The sequence below is a fragment of the Centruroides sculpturatus genome, unplaced genomic scaffold (assembly GCF_000671375.1).
Source record: "Centruroides sculpturatus isolate CEXI.00-Female unplaced genomic scaffold, Cexi_2.0 scaffold1551, whole genome shotgun sequence".
Taxonomy (NCBI): domain Eukaryota; kingdom Metazoa; phylum Arthropoda; class Arachnida; order Scorpiones; family Buthidae; genus Centruroides; species Centruroides sculpturatus.
The window spans coordinates 119,494-137,992 of NW_019385893.1; the positions used below are offsets into that span (position 1 = coordinate 119,494).

The following is an 18,499-nucleotide window of genomic DNA, read 5'->3' on the forward strand; positions in this document are numbered from 1 at the left end:
TATAAATGCATTTTTAATAATATATTGTTAATAAGAATCTATTTTAAGCTTACAAACAAATAAATTTTAGTTTTTAATATAGTACAGAAAAAAGTAATCTAAATTTACGAATTCATATATATACAGTACATACTTGTAAATGTACATATTTACAATTTGGCGATGTTTACAGTACATCACAGACTCTTTATTTGTGAATGTGGTTTGCTCTAAAATATAAAATAAGATGATTTTGTAAGGTTAAATAACAAATACAGTTAGTTTATTTTCTACTGTTGCAAGATAATTTTAATAATTTATATTAAATTTATCAATATCGAGTGGCACTGACAACGACACCAAATGGTAGATATTGGAGCCACCATTGGAAAACACCAATATTGAGCACTTAAAGACCGCTAAATAAGATGAAAACATCTGTGTTTCTGTGTTGTCATGTTTTGTTCTCTAGGATTTATGATGATTATATTAACATTTACTGTAAATGTACATATTTTAATATGATTTTATGTGCTTTAACAACTTCAATATTTGTGGCGGACGGATGTAAAGTCAAATAAAATGACTTAAACATGATTTTTATTTTTCCATATACTTTTTTGACAAATGACGTATAATCGAGAACGACGTAACTCAAGGTATACCTGTATTCTTATATTGTATCTATTTTTCATCTCCAGTAACGATTTGATCATAAAGCAGAACTCAGAGATAATGTGAGTTCAAGTTGGTGTTCAAGTTGTGCTGATGATAGATCATACAGCACCCATTTTCTCAACTTCAGTACCTTTCCAGATGTTTCAAATGCCATTGAATTGTCATATAACACATCCAGTTCTTGTGCAAGTTCTTGTCCTGTTGTGAAGGGTTTATTTTCCATCACAGTTTCAGTGCATCAGACAGAATTTATGTTACAACCAGAAAGTTTTCTCACAGGCATTTTTCACCAAATTGATTTATTTAGCTATGTTTCCATGATGTATTCATGCTACATGTTATCCAATTGATTGTAAAAATTTTTTCCCTCTTATCATGGGACCTTAAAAAACTGCTGTGGAAAACGACCACCTTCATTCAATCAGGTAAAATTTTTCTTTATTGTCATGTAATCACATGCATAAGATGATGATTTTCTTCTATAACAGCATGGAAAACTTTGATGATGTCATGAGGTCTCTTACAATTATTGCAACATGACATCATCAACGTTTGTTAGCTATGCATGACAACAATCACATATCTGGTCAGCAAGTCATTATGACCTTGAATGCTTGTTTCTATATTTAAATGTTTTTTCAGGTTTATTCTGTGTTTAAAAATACAGGAAAATTATTTCTGGACTTTCTGAAAATCATCTAAACCTCTTATCATTCATTTCCAATTGAACTTGTTCCACATTAACTCATGCTAGTGAAGATTTTGGTGAACCTCCATAGGGACCCCTTCAAATGTTGCAATAGTATTTATTTACAAAATACTATCTTGTAAATTATGGCAAATGCAGAGAAGTTACATCACAAAACTTTTTAGAATTACCAAATTTGAGAAACAGCAATTACATGCTGTGTAATTATGCATGAAAATTCAGCAGGGTGAAAAATTGCTGCTTTACTTGCTAGTTGGAAAACAGTTACGGGCATTCTCCCTAGTGTGACAGCTCTCTTGATGCACTGTACTCTTGGTTGACCCTTTGACCAGACCGCCAAGACTCATTTACCCACCATCCATTTCAGACATCACTGCAGTAAATGGAAGGAGTAAAGAGCCCAGGGCTATCATACATCCAAAAGTCTTCATGCAACCTTACCAAGCAGGAGTATGAAATTGCTCCTATATTCTCTGGTTATATTTTGGTTTCAAACCTTGTGTTACAAACTGATATCTTATACCTCACATATATCTGAGATCTAGAAGTTAGATTGTAGGTCCTTTTCACTGCATATTAATTGGTAGACAGTCAAGTTTCATTTATAACATTGTCTGTTTTTATTCGTTTTTACTATTGTTTTATTAAGAAAGTTGAAAGGAAAGGTTGCAAAAGCATAAAACTGACCACAAAAGGTTTGCATGACAGCTTTAGCCACCCACACATCAGAACTAGAGATAGAGATTCTCTTTCAAGATGCTGCCCTGATCCATTCAGTCAAAGAGAGAAATAATTTAAGAACACTAAAGGAAATGGAGATCTATTTCTCTGGAAAAAGTTTGAGTTGTATTAATTTTAAAAATTATGGCACCATTTCCACTGCCTAGAAAACCTTCTAGATTTTCACCTAAACATCAAATTTTCAGCAAAACACCCAAATTCAATATTCAAACATTTCTGGCCTTCATCAGGAAAAGTCAAATGAAAATAACTGTTCTATTTATAGAATGTTGCCGTGTTGTACATGTAATTAAAAAAAATTTTTTTTTTAATTACATGTACAACATGGCAACATTTTTTTTTAATCGGTTGGAATGTTGGCTGTGACATATATTAAGCACCATATAATTTCCTTTAAGAGTGTAAATAATACTTCCATGCGTTTGGTATGGGAATGTAATCCGTGTTGATGCATGTTTCTCTTATGTTGGCGCTGTAGATTTCTGCAGCTTTTAATGTTCTTATATGTTGTCTGTCGAATACCTTGTGTATTAGGGTTGTCTCCTCCCATACAGGGTAAATTCCTGGCTCAGTGGCATACCAGGCCAGGGCCAGTATGCCACTGAGCCAGGAATTAAATGTTAGGAGGAGGAGTTAAATGCAGACAATCTAAAAAATCAAGGATCATGAGAGCTCGATGGTATGAAAATGGCGATATATGTGGGTTTCCTGTAAATGCCTATGCTAATGCAACTATTACTCAACCTTATGTCTATGTCTAGGAAGAGTGTTTCTATTTGATTGTGTTGTTTCAGGTTGAGAAGTAATCCATAAGGGTTGTTATTGAAGTCACCAAATAATTGTTGTATATCAGGCTTGTGGTGCCATAAAATGAAATTATCATCCACAGATTTTGAGTATATAGTGATGTAATCTTGGTATGTAGGGAAAATGGAGGTTTCCAGCTTGCAGATGACTAATTCACATAAGGTGCCCAAAAAGGAGCTTACCATCAGAACTCCCATTTTGTAAGAAAGTATCACCTTCAAATGTGAAAAATAATGTAAGACATCAAAGGCGTTAAGGAGCATAACATGTATATACAGTAGAGCGTCGATTTTCCGAATCAATTGGGGACTGGGGTTGTTCGTATAACTAATATTTCGGATAACCGATTTATGTACGAAAAAATAATTTAACATATCCGATGTTGAAATTTTTCTTCGTCACGTGTCGCTTCGCGTTGAATTTTCGTCGATGTTAAGCCTAAGAAAGACTATTGTATCATTAAANAGTGCTGCAACATCAGCTTTAAGGAAACCAGCTGTATCACTTGGTGACAGTACTGATCTTAGAGTTATATTAAGTGTTTTGTATACATTTGTAGAAGTAATGAGAGTATCAAGTGAAAGTGATACTGATGAAATTTTAAGGCTAGCTGAAAATTTTCAAAATGAACTTTGTAAGTATTATTCATATTATACACTTTATATCTAAAATAATTATATTTACATTGTGTTTTTAACAATTGATATACACTATGTGAAATATAAAACTGGTATAAATATGATAACAACTAGATTTTTTATTTTGGTTAGCTCAACCAATGTTTGGTGATGAATTATTAGCAGTGACTCTATTCCAGATGGTAACTAGGTTTTGTAGTGGTTCTGCTCCTCATTTTCCAATCAAAAAAGTATTACTACTACTATGGAAAGTTATTCTTGTGAGTAATTTTATTTATTATTTAATGAATTCTGTTTTTAGACTTAATTATTGCTCTATCATTAACAATTTAATTTGTTTGCATCAGTATGTTGTTGAATTATTGTCATTTTATAAGGAATAAATGATAAAATGATCAATTTTTCAAGTATTTAATTGATGTTAAAATTATATACAGTGGTGCCTCGTATAACGTATGCCTCGAATAATGGACGCTGTGAACAATGGACTTTCTGTTTGGCCGTTACGTGACTCAGGCAACGGACTGGCTGCGAACAACGGACTTTCCGTTCAGCAGTTACGTGAAGCGAACAACGGACTTTCTGTGAAGAAATGTGAATGATGTTTCCACTCTTTTGCTGTTGCCAATGACAATGTCTGCTATTTTTATAATATATTAGTTTTATTAGAATATATTATTAGTATATCTGAAGTACAGAGCTCCCGTTGGGTTTGGCTTGCTCCCTTGTTTATTACGTACATCACCTAAGTGCAAGGTATTTACATTTATTCAAGTATTGTGCAAATCATGGCTCCTAAAAACAGAAAGGTGATTTTAATTGAAACAAAGCAAGAAATCCTCAGAAGGAGTGAAAGTTGACAAAAACTTCCTTGTCAAATGGGGAGAGGTTCAATAGTTTATCAACACTCATTATCCAAACACAGCTGAGGCCAACAGGATCAATGATCTCTACAATGACACCCTTGCCCATCATTTCTGACAGGTGTTGAAGAAGAGAGAGAAACAGACCACCTTGGACATGTTTTTCAAGAAGCCAGCAGCCAAAAAACGAAGGATGGAACCAGAGGAGTTGATTCTGCAAGCTCCGGTAGCATCTCCTGAATCTGACTCCAATCAAAAAACAATAAAAAGAGACCTGCTGCAATGTGTAAAAAGTCTGTATCTGTATGGATGTGTGAAGAAAGTGTACCTCCACCTCCTCTTCACAACATCTGACTACCCGGCATAATTGGTGACTGCTCCATTTTTATTTTTTTTTATGGTACAGTATGGTTATTTTATGCTGCAGGACAAATTATAAGTTTTAACATGTATTTCTATGAGAAAATGCGTTTCATATAACGGACTTTTCACTTAACAGACATGCACCTGGAACGGATTAAGTACGTTATACGAGGCACTACTGTATTTCTTTTGTATTTAAATTTTTGGTTTCATAAAATTTTAATTAATTTTATTTACCATTTTTATTATCATATACAAGTTAATCTCCAAATACATCAAATCAATCTTTTAACTTCAATAATTATTAATTAAAAAAAAATATGTTATCAATCTATTTAAGGCTTTTTCAGGTCACATTCCAAAAAATAAAAACACTTTGAATTTTAATGCCTAACATTCCAAGAAAAGATTATTTTGAAATTTATACATTGCACAGCTAATGTTTAAATATGAAAAATAAAAATAAGAAACAAAATAATAAAAATAATAATTTAAAATTATAACTCAAAAATAATTTCCAAACTAAAAATGATGTAGTCTTCAAAGTTAATACATTTGCCCTTCATTAGGATAAATAAATTTTCAGCTGCTGCAAGGATTTTAAACTGTAGCACTCTCGTGTAGGACAAATTACAGAGGCCTCATTTAACAGAGCATCAGTCCCAGGATCCATTGCATAGGTGGTCAGAACTGTAATATGAAGCCTTTTTTTTTTCTTTTTAAGCCTCAGTCATTCAGACTGCTATAATAAGACACTATGTTCACTACAGATACTATGGATGTTACATTGGTTGGGTGCAACAGTTATTTTTCACCACTCTTTTAAGATGGAGGTGTTTACTGGATGAGATCAAGCCAATAATAGAAATTGGACACTGGACTAAATATATTCTAAGTCACACTTACGTGATTAAGAATTGGATGCACTCAATTGATGGGTTAGATAGATGACAGGCACAACTCTATTGTTAAAAGAAAAGTATGATGTACAGGGACAAGCCACTACTAATTTGAGGTGGAGAGGATATATTATAAATTAAATACATTAAAAATATGATTAAAAATTGCAGTCCAGCATTGTTATGATGTTGCAATAACTAATTGTTTGTTAAAGTTCATTTTTTGTTGCATAACACTTTTGATTTCAAAGTTACTATATTACTTTTTTTAATACATTAGACAAGTTTTCCAAAGTAATAATGGAAAGCTAGAATAGAAAAAGTCTTTAAACTTCAAATATAATATTTAAAACATGAAAGAACTATTATTAAATTATGTCTTGATTTTGTTGATCTAGCACAGGGATCTCCAAATTATGGCTCAAAGGCTAAATACAACCATTGAAGCAAACTTATTTAGCCTGCATGGCTTGTTTTCACCAAAATGTTTTATTGTCAACATTTAAAGTAGTTCAAAGCATATAAATTTTTGTAAAGTCAACTAGAATTGATAGACTGCCACAAATGATTTTTATGTAAACCTTTTTAAAATAGGGAGTTAAATTTTTACAAATTTCTGCCAGAATAGAATTTTAAGTGTCTTAAAAAATTTACCCAGTGGATATTTTTGCTTCTATGTACCTCTATGAATAAATTTTTTGAAAAAATGTATAAAGTCAAAATATTAAATTTCACTTTACCGTGAATATCTAAAGGAGATTTTAACATTAGGTGCCAAAAATTTATTTCCAGTTTTTTTTATGACATTCTTTTGAAAAAGCAGTTGAAAATTTCATATTATATTCCTTGCTATTCAGGAATAAAAAAATCTTAATCTTTGACTGTATCTTTCATACCTTGTCTTTAGACCTATCTACAGCTCACATGATCAGAAAAAAGGTTGGAGACTCCTAATCTCATATTTTTTGCTATTGCTGTTGACGGATTGTTTGAATCTGTATCTCAGTAATTGCTTTTTGCAAAAAGACAATGCCAAGTGACACAAATAATTAATAGCTTTAGTTTATCTTTGAATTTTTTTAATTTTAGTTTTGTTAAAACTTAACATTGTATATGGCATAGTTTTATAAGATGGTGTAAAATTTAATTTTTTTATTATTTAAATATAGCCAATTTCTTTGGTAATTATTCACTCTCAAACAGTTGTTTCAATCATTGATCAAAAAGGAATTATTTCATATATTAACTTAGTGAGTAGAGATTGTTCAATTCTTGGTAATAAGGAGCCAACTTCAAAGGGAAAGGAGTTGTACTTTAGCTTGATACATTTTGGAATAAGAGTTGTATCAAGCTAAAGTATGACTCCTTTCCATTTGAAGTTCATTTCTTATTACCAAGAATTGAACAATCGCTACTCGCTAAATTAATCAAGACCAAACGCAAGGAAGTAGCAGAAAAAGAAGAAAAGCTGTACTTATCCCACCTTTGCTTTATTTCATATATTCCAATAATCAATATATCACTAGAGATTCAAAATAAATCACTGTAATTCTGTAAGAGTTTATGTAAATATTTAAATTAGCTATAATTAACATAATTATTTTGTCTAACAATGTAAAAATTGTACTGTTTTCTTAAATGATTGTTTTATACTTTTAATTTTCAGGAAATGACTGATTCTCCTGATTTGGATTTTATTTATGATGATGCAGATTCTCATGGAAATGAAATTGCAGGTAGGATGTTAATAAAGGTTTGAATTAATTATATAACGTATATTGAAACAAACAAANGCCACAGCACTGGCGAAAATTTAAATTTGTCGACTGGAATTCTTTCGGATGATTGATGTTTCGGATGATTGACTTTCGGAAAATCGACGCTCTACTGTAATGCCTTTGATGTGAATTTTTGCTTGAGTTTGAACAATTGTTGGCATGATATCCACAGTACGTATGTAAATTACCTTATCTTACAAAATGTCTGCATATTCTAATATATTAGAGTAGTAACTGGACGCATTCTCAATGTTAGCCATTAAAAAATCCCTTAAGAAACCAAAAGCATGGTTTGATTTTATGATGGAAACAATGATTGAAAGTCATCTACAGTGAAACATCACTGGCCTCTAAATTGGGCACCAAAACAAACTTTCACCTATCTTAGGGCACAAATTTCACATTTCTACTGTTATTCTAATTTTTATTAAAAAAACATATATATATTTATAAAACATACATACTGTATATTATGAAAAATTGTCATGAAAAGTCTTAAAAGCTACTAATTTTGAACCTCAGAGAGAAAAATTATCATCAAATGAACAAAAGATTTTTCATTAAATGGAATATTTGTTTATGGTTAGACACCAACCAATGCTGAATTCTATCTGCCCGATAGAATTCGGCATTAGACAACTGGGGCAAGACACTGCTATATTACTAAATAAATTATGCAACCAATTTGGCAATAGAGGGAGGCGTTAGGTGCCATCTCTTAATTACATTAATAATTATAATTTTTAATTCTCCCTCTAGTGCCAAATTGGTTGCATAATTTATTTAGTAATATAGCAGTGTCTAGCCCGATAGAATTCAGCATTGGTTGGTATCTAGCTTTATAGTATATAGAGTTTAGCGATGTTGTTTGTTTATATTATATCATCATCTTTACACTTATATAAAGTTTATTGTTATTTTCATCATATAGATTAAAAAGTTAAATAAAGTAAAAGTTGTAAGCACATTTTGTTATTTTATAATTACTCAAATTAAATATCTGACTTGTGATTTGGAGTTAAAAAATTTCAAATTCAATTTTGACTCTGAAAAAAAGGTTTGCTATGATGACCTAGATATTTATGCAATCATTTACAATTAACAGAAAAATCTTCTTTACATGAAACCATGTCAATCTTATTTGATTATTTCTCACAATGAACTATAATATAAATGACACAAGGCTTTCTTTACATCTGTTTAATTCCCTTTTTCATTTGCCGAGAACGCAATTAAATAACAGAAAAATGTTAAAATGTGTTCACTTATGTTTTTACTACATATACTAAATTTCATTAAAAAAATAGTCAGCATATATGCTATATCTTCACAGATTATCTGGCATGCTGATCTATCTGGAGAGACCATAAAATCAGATATTTTCATATGAAATAAAAACCATGAACATGCTGGTTTATCCTCGGGAGTGTTGTCATATCAATTTATGTGAAGTTATACATGCATCTCCAGAAGGCATGTAAATAAAGACCAAATGAGTTATATTGCATGACATCTCTTAGATGTCAGGTTTTATTCTAAAATTGTGCATACAAATAAAGCACACAATAAGATATTTCTGTCATAATTTAAAAAAATTAGCTATTAGGAGGCTAGGAAAAATATATCTTTAAAAATGGAATAAATGTCATCTTAAAATTAATTCAAGTTTTTAAAAAAATGAAATGTTTAAATTATTAATACTTACTTCTCATTTATATAAAATCTTATTAATGGTGTAAACATAGCAGCAGAGGACACAATTGTAGTAAGGAAAAGCTGAGCAGTTAAAATTCCATATACTTTTCGTATGAAACCTAACAAATTTAAATGAAAGATACAGTATTTATTTAATTTTGTGTTAATTTATTAATTTTTAATCAATAATCTATAAAATGATCAAATTTACATTCATGTATAAAAGTAATTCAAAATAAAATGTTTTTAAATAAAAATTTGAGAAATACAGTAATACCCCAACTTACGCGAACCTGGAGTTATGCGATTTTCAAATCTCGTCAATTCGTCTTTTCTTTGAGTGCCACGCAAAATTCTTGATTACTCACTCCCCCCCACACTATTGTTCAGCTTACATGTTTGGACGTGTCGTGCGGAGTCGACACATAGCTACAATTTATTTTGTGTTATTTATTTCTGTGTTTGTTATATCTATGGAGACTTGAGAGACTCTATGTGGTGATTTCTTGTAACCGTGAACGAATCAAAAGACGAGATAAGATTAACAAGAACATTTATTAGCTTACATACATCCGACTTGGATTTTACACAAATTGCGAAATTATACCCCGACTTGCGCGAATTCGACTTACACGGTTTTCGATCGGTCCCACCTATCATGTAAGTTCGGGGTATTACTGTATATAATTATAACTATTCTATATAGGTGAAAATCACATCAGTTTCTAAAAGTATAAAAGAAAATTTTAAGTGATAGTAAAGAATATTCTTCATCTATGTTTTTGGATTTTTATTATTATATCCTTTCAACTGTGATTCTATCATAATCATAAGAATTATGTTTACTTATGAGTAGACTTGGTGATGAAAGAGTTGTTGACAATTAACCGATTCATCACACATCACTGATTTGTTTATTTGAAAATCTAATTTCAAATATTACTTCTCAGGTCTGTAGTACATAAATGATTAAGGTTAAATATTTAAGTTTTTCTTTTAATATATAGCACAAGCACAGACAGTTCATGATATTGACAAGTCGTACTCAATGTAAGTAAAATTTTCATTTGATCATCTGCACTCATGTACAAAATTAAAGCAACACATACAAATGTAGATGTCAAAAATGCAGAAATGTGATGACTCTCCACTGAGTTGAATCATCAAAATGCCTGGCATGCTTGATAAGCTACTGAGCTATTGATATATCAGGAACACTTCCTTACTGTTATTTCTATGTAAACTTTCAGTATACAGATTGAATATGTTTTGTTAAGTTAGGAAGCCACATTAGACGTTTGAATGCCTTTATTTAAATTTCAAGGAAAATTTGTAGATATGCAAAACGAATTTCAGGTGTTTTCAGGTGAACTGACAATGAATAAAAAGAATAAAACATCCAATATGCAATAATATATTTGCATATCTACAAATTTTCCTTGGAGTTTAAGTAAAGACATTCAAACACCCAGTGTGACTTCCTAATTTACAGAACATTTTATAATCTATCTACTGAGAATTTACATAATAATATACAGTTTATTGTCTTTTCACTAGTCAAGTTTAGTTTGTGTGTTCTTTGTCATAAATATCAGTTTAATTAGGTTTGCATAATGGCACAAAGCAGAAAATGGAAAAATAAATTATGTTGACAAAGCCCCAGGGACAACAAATTAATACGTCGAGAGCTATATTTGGCCTTCAGGCTATGGGTTGCTTGTGATTGGGCTGCAATTTGAAAAAATTGTAGACCTATAAATTACTACTGTTGTCTGTCTGTCTTTCCTTAATCTTGAGAACAAAATTAGATTAAATCTGAGACCAAATATGGAAACTTTAGGGGCAGGAGGCTCCAATTAACTGTATAAGAACTTCTGATGCAAACAAGAAGTCACATTATTTCAATTCAAAAATTTTCCCCAAAAGGTGTTAGATAGATGACTGGCACAACTCTATTGTTAAAGGAAAGTATGATGTACAAGAGCAAGCCACTGCTAATTTGATGTGAAGAGCATATATTTTAAATTAAATAAATTAAAAATATGATTAAAACTGAAGCCCTAAATTGTGACAATGTCACAATAAATAACTGCTCATTGATTTAAAAAAACCTTTAGTACCTTGTAAGACCTTCTCTTGCCTGGAAACATATGACAACAAGATTGGGCATGCATGCTATCCTACAACAGATTTGTCCACAGATGTTGCAACTGTTGATCCAGATTCCTCACACTTGTAGATGGCCAAAACAGGCATCTCAACTGCTCACACAAATGCTCAAAGGTAACAAATATGGAGACTGGACTGCCCAAAGAAGTGTGGCAATGTGATGGAGACATTCCTCGGAAACTCTAGCAGTGTGTGGCTGAAGGTTATCTTGATAGAAAATGACTGTTTGTAAAAAGCAGGGCTGTGGAGTCGCATAAAAATCTACCAACTCCAACTCTTCCTTACCATCTGACTCTGACTCCGTTTCATATACATAACAAGTTGGCAAGTAAAAAGGGAGTCGAAGTCGGCGGATTTTTTGACGACTCCGACTCTACAGTCCTGGTAAAAAGTTAACACCTAAAGGTGCTGGATTTCCTGAACACACACCACTATGACATCAATGTCCCTTGCTCCACTACTAGGAAGTACTGACCAACAGTCATATGAGATGGCTTTCCAAACCAACAGTGAGAGCAGTGTGCTGCTTAACAATAATGGTGGGTTGAAGTGCCGACAAATATGGTGGTCACACACTAACATGGTGGTCATCTGTTACCAGTCCATCAATATAATATTCATTAATTAACAAATGTCTGCCACTGTAATTCATAACTGGGTACTTTACAGAATTTAAAAGAATATGGAATGAAAACAGGGCTGAAACAGGTAAAGTACAATATATAAGATAATTGATGTTACATAACTGCTAAAATTTTTCCAACTAAAGTAAGTGCAATATTAAATTTAGAATTATTATAACTTTACATAGAAGGTGATTGATTATACATGAGTTATATATGGTAAAAAGCTCATTTTTTTCAAGTTGTGAAAAGTGGGTAGCAACAAAGTCTTGACTTACATATTGTGTGAAAATGCATGTAGAAACTCAGGTAGTTTCATGATTGATGCATAAAATACTGAAAAATAGCTGAACATAGAACCTAAAAAAACAAATACAAAGAAAAATTTCAAGACAAAATATAGTTGTGACAATTGAAACAAGTTTATGCATAACACAACTGCGTGTAGTAAGTAGTTGTGCAGACAATGAAAACGTCATCTTTATTATTGTGTAAATGATTTGTGTTAATAAGTCTGTTAACTTATTTAGAATAGAACAGAATATTTATTCATTGACTAAGTAAAACAACAAAATATTACAATATTCAGTTATTATTACTCACGTAACGTTGCATAAAACAAAACAATTACAACACAATCAACATAATAACATCAAATAACCACGGAAAAGTTAAAAAAAGATCGTACGATCAAAAATATAAATAAAAGTAATCCCAATTTTGCAACAGTACCTTCAGATCAATGTCAATGTTTTTATTCCTTAGTCTTATTAATACTGGAGTGTTAAGGAAGTAGAAAATATTTGTTTGTTAAAAATCATAGCCAGATCACAAAAGTGTTTTGTTTCGAATCATACAGAGTTTATCCAGTTCGACCAGCTTTTCATTTAAGTCATTTTTAATGTAATTTGCATTGATTTTTTTCTAGTAGAGCCAAAGTATTTTAATATGAATTGAAAATCACATAATATATTAACTCCATAGAAAGATTTAAAATTTCACAAATTGCATCTAATTATATTGCATCCTAAAATATTAATAAATTAGAATCATTGCTTATACTTATTATTAGAAAAAAATTTGTACAATATCCTAAAATTAATTTATATAAAAATCAAATGAAATCAGTCACGTGACCACAATATGGTATAATTAATTACTGTACTTACCCATTCTGATGTAAACATGAGATTGAGCAACATTAGATCCATACATAAAATCATTAACAATAGAAGGTTTAGACGAACCCATGTCTATTATAATTGGTTTATCTGTCATTTTCATTAATTTCTATCTCAATCGAAACGTTTGTTTACAATGATTCCAAGATGATGTTCTTCCTATAACAAACTTATGACACTAACAGTAATACGTTAAGTCGCGCCACCTATACGTTAGGGGGAAAAAATACCATAAAAATTATAAAAGTGTAATATTAATAATTTTTATAAAATAAAATAGATTAAGATATTGTTTTAAACGAGCTATTAACGTAAATATTTTCCATTAGTAAAATTAATTTTTCGCAAAATTGACGGCAGCGACATCGGGCGGTTGGAATGAGGCAACATTTTACTTATCAATCTTATTTTAGTTCAGTAAGTTTTTTTTATTAATAATGCGGTTGGTTTTTGTTTATAAAGCTTTTAAGATCGAGTTAAATATCTTACTCATGCGAAAATTAACTTAAATTGTTTTCTTAGATATTAAAATGTCTTGAATTTTCATTAAGCCTAAATCCCATAAGAAATCATTGTAGTTTAGTTTGTTTCTCTTTCACACAATATTTTTTAAAGATAATTGAGAAGAACAAGCGAAATAAATGACATTTTACACGTGTTCACATAAAAGTGCAACATATACTTGAAAATAATTATTTTAAACATTGCAAAAATATATGTCAAAGTTGTTGTTTTTGTTTATTTATGATTTGAAATAGCTTCTATCAAATTACATTGTTTCAATATAATGTTAATTGTTTTACATATTTTAGTTTAAAATATTAAAAATATATTTTAAACCCTAAACAGTTTATTTTATTTAAAAGTTGGGTAATATCTATAAAATTTCTTTACAAAATTATAATAAAAAAGACATTATCCTGTGCAGACAAGCCTTGATAAGCTATTATTGTAATGTTGGTTTAGTGATGTTTTTGGTGGATAAGTGCGACTGGCAGTTTAACGAAAATGGTCCTCCCTATTGGAGTTTTTTGACCGTTTTCTCGTCGTGGATCGGTAAAACTGCAGATAATTTTACGTGGACCGGTAATTATAAGCAACTACGAATTATTACGCTTGTATATGCTTCTCTAGTGTATATGCTTCTACGTAACAAAGTACGTACAGTAACTCTAGATTACTATTTAATTGTCGCACGTAATTAACTGTGCCGGTGTTGGTACAGTCAAATATTTTTATCAGTCTGATTTATATGATGTCTGTGAGTAATTTCCAATTAATCATATACATATAGTATAATATTATATGTATGTGTATGAACAAGTTACTCGAAAAGAAAAATTAAGAGAGATTCAAATGGACTTTTATTTCTGCAAAATACTCATTTACAAATTGCATTTATGTTACAAAAAAGCATAATTCAGGAGTTGACATTCATGTTTCCAAATGAGAGGGAGAATCCACTTGCTTTTCCCAGAAGGGAGGTTACAGACTTTGGAAAACTTGTAAAAATATGTCTCATGTTTGTTTGCAATAATATAATTTAGCCAGTCAAAAAAAGTTTATTTGTTTGATAGGACTAAAGCTATGGCTTATTCAGACACAAGGCTCAAAGTTTTATTTTAGTAATGAAATTGTACATGAATGCTGAATGCATATATACATGTAACTAGCTGTTACCCACGACTTTGCCCACGATGGTTTTTCAAGCAAACCCCATTTATATTTAGTATTTCAACAACCATAGTAATTGTTATATAACACCTGCTGCTGAGAATCAAACAAACTGTTTTCAATTTGATCAGTTTTCTGGAACATTTACAATTGTTCTATAATCAAACCAATATGCAATAACAAATTCAAATTTAAAATGGTTCAAACATTTGGTTAAAAAATCGAAATATATAAAAATATTTATAACAATGTCTGAAATGTTATCAATTTAATACACCTAAGTACTCAATGAAGACTAAACACAGTTNATATGTCGTAAAATGCGTGGCTAAACAACTCTATATAGACATAAATACCAATAGAATTGTGAAACGTACGGCAATTCGCAGAGAAATGTTCCAGTTACCTGGTCGGCCAGGTTCCATCTCTTTCTTGCTCGTTCGAAAAGCGTCGCGACGATTTTAGGCCGAATATTATATAATACATATACTGTATATGGCGGGAGAGGGGGAAAAAGAGAGTAGATATATAAACTATTTAACGGATGCATCGTTTTTATCTTTCTAGACAGAAATGAGTGTTCCTCAGACTCCGGTAGAAATTTTGTATCAAGCCATTCTTCCGAATTTACCTCAATACATGGTAAGTTACGATTTCGAAAATAATTTCTACTTGTACAGTTTTAACCTAAAAACGTATACTTTTAAAACAGATTGCCCTGTTAAAGATTCTTTTGGCGGCGGCACCCACCTCCAAAGCCAAGACCGAATCCATCAACATCATGGCCGACGTCTTACCGGAAGAAATGCCGTAAATACGCAACAGTTTTTAGTTGCGATTAATTAATTTAACCGGAAAATATACTAAATTAAATATGGTTTTAGAATGACGGTTTTACAATCCATGAAACTGGGGATCGACGTCAATCGGCACAAGGAAATAATCGTCAAGACCGTGTCGGGAATTCTGCTGCTTTTATTAAAACATTTCAAAATAAACCACATCTACCAGTTCGAGTACATGAGCCAACAGTTGATGTTTGCCAATTGCATTCCGCTCGTATTGAAATTTTTTAATCAAAACATCATGTCCTACGTCGGAGCCAAAAACATGTAAATCCTTTTCATTTTATCTCTTCGGCACTCGGCACACATTTTACTTTTCCGATCTTTCAGGATTTCGGTCATCGACTTTCCTGCCTGCGTCGTGGGAGAACAACCGGAACTGACGGCCGAAGTGCTGGTGAGAGGTGGTTTTACGTCTCTCCCGTTTAATTCAACGGCTCCGTTAACGTTTTCATTTTTTTTTTTCAGGAAATGGGAGAACAACTTCCATACTGTTGGAGGAATCTCTTTTCCTGCATTAACCTGTTGAGAGTTTTAAACAAACTGACCAAATGGAAGCATTCTAGGATAATGGTAGGAGCGCGCGGTTGCCCTCTTAATTCAGTAGGAAATGCCGGATTTAATGGCGCATTCTTATTTTCCTTTTAAGATGTTGGTGGTGTTCAAGTCGGCCCCGATTCTGAAGAGAGCGCTGAAGGTAAAACACGCCATGATGCAACTGTACGTCTTAAAATTACTTAAGATGCAGACCAAGTACCTGGGTCGACAGTGGCGGAAGAGTAACATGAAGACTATGTCGGCCATATATCAGAAAGTCCGTCATCGCCTGAACGACGACTGGGCATACGGAAACGGTAGGCCATTTTACTAAATATATTTAAACGTTACGTTACGCGTGGTTAATTTCGGACCGCGCGATTCCTTTAATTAGATCTAGACGCTCGTCCGTGGGATTTTCAAGCGGAAGAGTTCGCCCTTCAAGCCAGCATCAATCGTTTTCACAACAGACGTTACGATAAAAGCGGAGGAAGTTCCGATCCGGATTTCCAACCGGTGGACAATAACTTTCTCAGCGTATTGGGAAGAGAGATCGAACTGACCGAAGAGTTTAAGCAGCATTACGAATCGTGGGTCAACCGAGAAGTTTTTCAAACCAACATCGATTGGGATCAGCTTCTTAATTATAATTATCTATAAATTAAATTGGATTCTCTACTTATATCAATATATATATAAATACGTAAAGAGAAGGTTTCCGTATATTTAAAACTTCCTTCCTATTATAATTAGAATCGTCCCGCACGTTACATTTATATATATATTAATATAAAAATTCCGATTTCGTGTATATAGTATTGTTCCGAGTAACGTTTTTTTTAAACGAATTCTTTAGTATGCAGATTTTTGCGCCCTGTATCGGTTCGAATGAGTAAGAGTGATTTTTTTGACATTACGTTATTTTGTAATATTGTTTTTAATTTAATGCCCGATGGCCAATGTCTCGTCGCGACCGTAGGAAAAAGTATGTTGTAAAGTTAAGTGTAAACGTCGCGCTTTTAAAATTACTGTATTAGAATTCTTGTTTTAAGTATTAAAATTTTTATACGGTTTGAATGTTTTATATTCGGTAAATCCCAAATTTTTGTAATACAGTAGAACCTCCATTATCCGGATTTTCGATTATCCGGATTGTTCAAAATAAACAAAAATTTTACGAATTTGCTGATTTGCACTTGGCGAATTACGATACTGTTTATGTACGTGATGGAGTGCATAACATTTTTTGTTTCAACAACGTCTCACCCGGCACAGTGGCCGTAAACTCTTAAATATATTTTACGTAGTAATAAAAATATAACTTGACATACGTATTTANATTTTAATTTACAAACATAGAAGTGAGATACGTACAGTTAAATTATTATAGCTATAGATGTATTAACAACCTAAACAAATTTACTTCAAGAAGTCTGTAATTTTCTTTAGGATACAATTACTCACAGCATTCTTTTCAATTATCTCTTCAATCTTGTAAAATGAATTACAGTTTATGGTAAAAAAATTTTCTAAATATTTTCTCTCTGTGCTTAAATGAAACTGCATCATCATGAGAAATAGGTTTTATTGATTTGTGAACAATTTCCATTTCATCTTTGTCATGTTCAATCTTCATCTTTTTCCTCTTGTGTTTTTTAACCATATTACATACTTTAACTTAACGAATATCATAGTGTCAAGAGTATGCTGTCATGTGCTTGAGTGATGATGTGTACTATAAGGTTAAGGATAGTCTCTTATAAATTTTTCTTTGATCAGCACTCATTATACAGACTGCTGCTCTAAAAAAGCTGTTGACACTGCTTGTTTAATTAGACTGCTGTGCTGTCTATTGCTCCATTAATTAGAATCCCACTATGTGTAAGCATAGAAGAAAAATTGGAAATGTGGAAAAGTGCTTTTTTAAGTGAATTGTTCTCTTATCTGATGCTCCGTTAAATAGACTTAAGTGTACTTTCTAATTGTCAATTATTAAAGTAATTAAATTTTTAAATTAAACACATAAATGCAAAAATAAATTTTTATAACAGGTATCATTAGGTGGTACAGAAGAATTGCGGAGGCTAAAGAGTAAATATCGAGAAGAAGTCGGACTACCTCCGGTGCCCGATGATACTATTGAAGTAACAAGAACAATGAGGGCAGCTTCTCCTCCAGCCTCGGCTGCAGATCTCCTCGAAGCTCAGCAACAAAGGAAAAATAATCGGCCATTTAAAAGAGTAGCTGTCAAAATTTAATTTAGAATATGGATTAAGCAAATAAACATTACAGATTGATTTAAAACTTATTTTGTAGAGTT

General features: G+C 31.7%; 2 protein-coding genes and 1 long non-coding RNA gene across 3 annotated transcripts in view; all 3 read left to right on the top strand.

The window, feature by feature from the left end:
* Positions 1-3,535: 3,535 nt before the first annotated feature.
* Positions 3,536-4,147, top strand: LOC111612444. Its single transcript, XR_002754604.1, has 3 exons — positions 3,536-3,548; positions 3,685-3,812; positions 3,990-4,147. It is a non-coding gene; the product is annotated as an uncharacterized LOC111612444 (long non-coding RNA).
* A 3,189-nt stretch (positions 4,148-7,336) lies between these two features.
* Positions 7,337-18,499, top strand: part of LOC111612440 (striatin-interacting protein 1-like) — a 31,140-nt gene continuing 19,977 nt past the window's right edge. The window contains exon 1 of the mRNA XM_023353654.1: positions 7,337-7,413. Within this exon, the coding sequence (XP_023209422.1) occupies positions 7,347-7,413 (67 nt within the window). The 5' untranslated portion in view covers positions 7,337-7,346. The remainder of the gene's footprint in view (positions 7,414-18,499) is intronic.
* LOC111612442 (striatin-interacting protein 1-like) lies at positions 15,347-17,264 on the top strand. The gene is made up of 7 exons (XM_023353656.1): positions 15,347-15,439; positions 15,510-15,607; positions 15,682-15,909; positions 15,973-16,039; positions 16,111-16,215; positions 16,292-16,496; positions 16,574-17,264. The coding sequence occupies exons 1-7, from the start codon at positions 15,371-15,373 to the stop codon at positions 16,837-16,839; spliced, it is 1,038 nt and encodes a 345-aa protein (XP_023209424.1). The 5' UTR covers positions 15,347-15,370; the 3' UTR covers positions 16,840-17,264.

What these genes read in the sequence shown, in the direction of transcription:
- LOC111612442 (XM_023353656.1), top strand. Translation starts at nt 15,371, where the DNA reads ATGAGTGTTCCTCAGACTCCGGTAGAAATTTTGTATCAAGCCATTCTT. An exon ending in CGAATTTACCTCAATACATG is followed by an intron (nt 15,440 to 15,509) that starts GTAAGTTACGAT and finishes CTTTTAAAACAG; the next exon opens with ATTGCCCTGTTAAAGATTCT. An exon ending in GGAAGCATTCTAGGATAATG is followed by an intron (nt 16,216 to 16,291) that starts GTAGGAGCGCGC and finishes TTTCCTTTTAAG; the next exon opens with ATGTTGGTGGTGTTCAAGTC.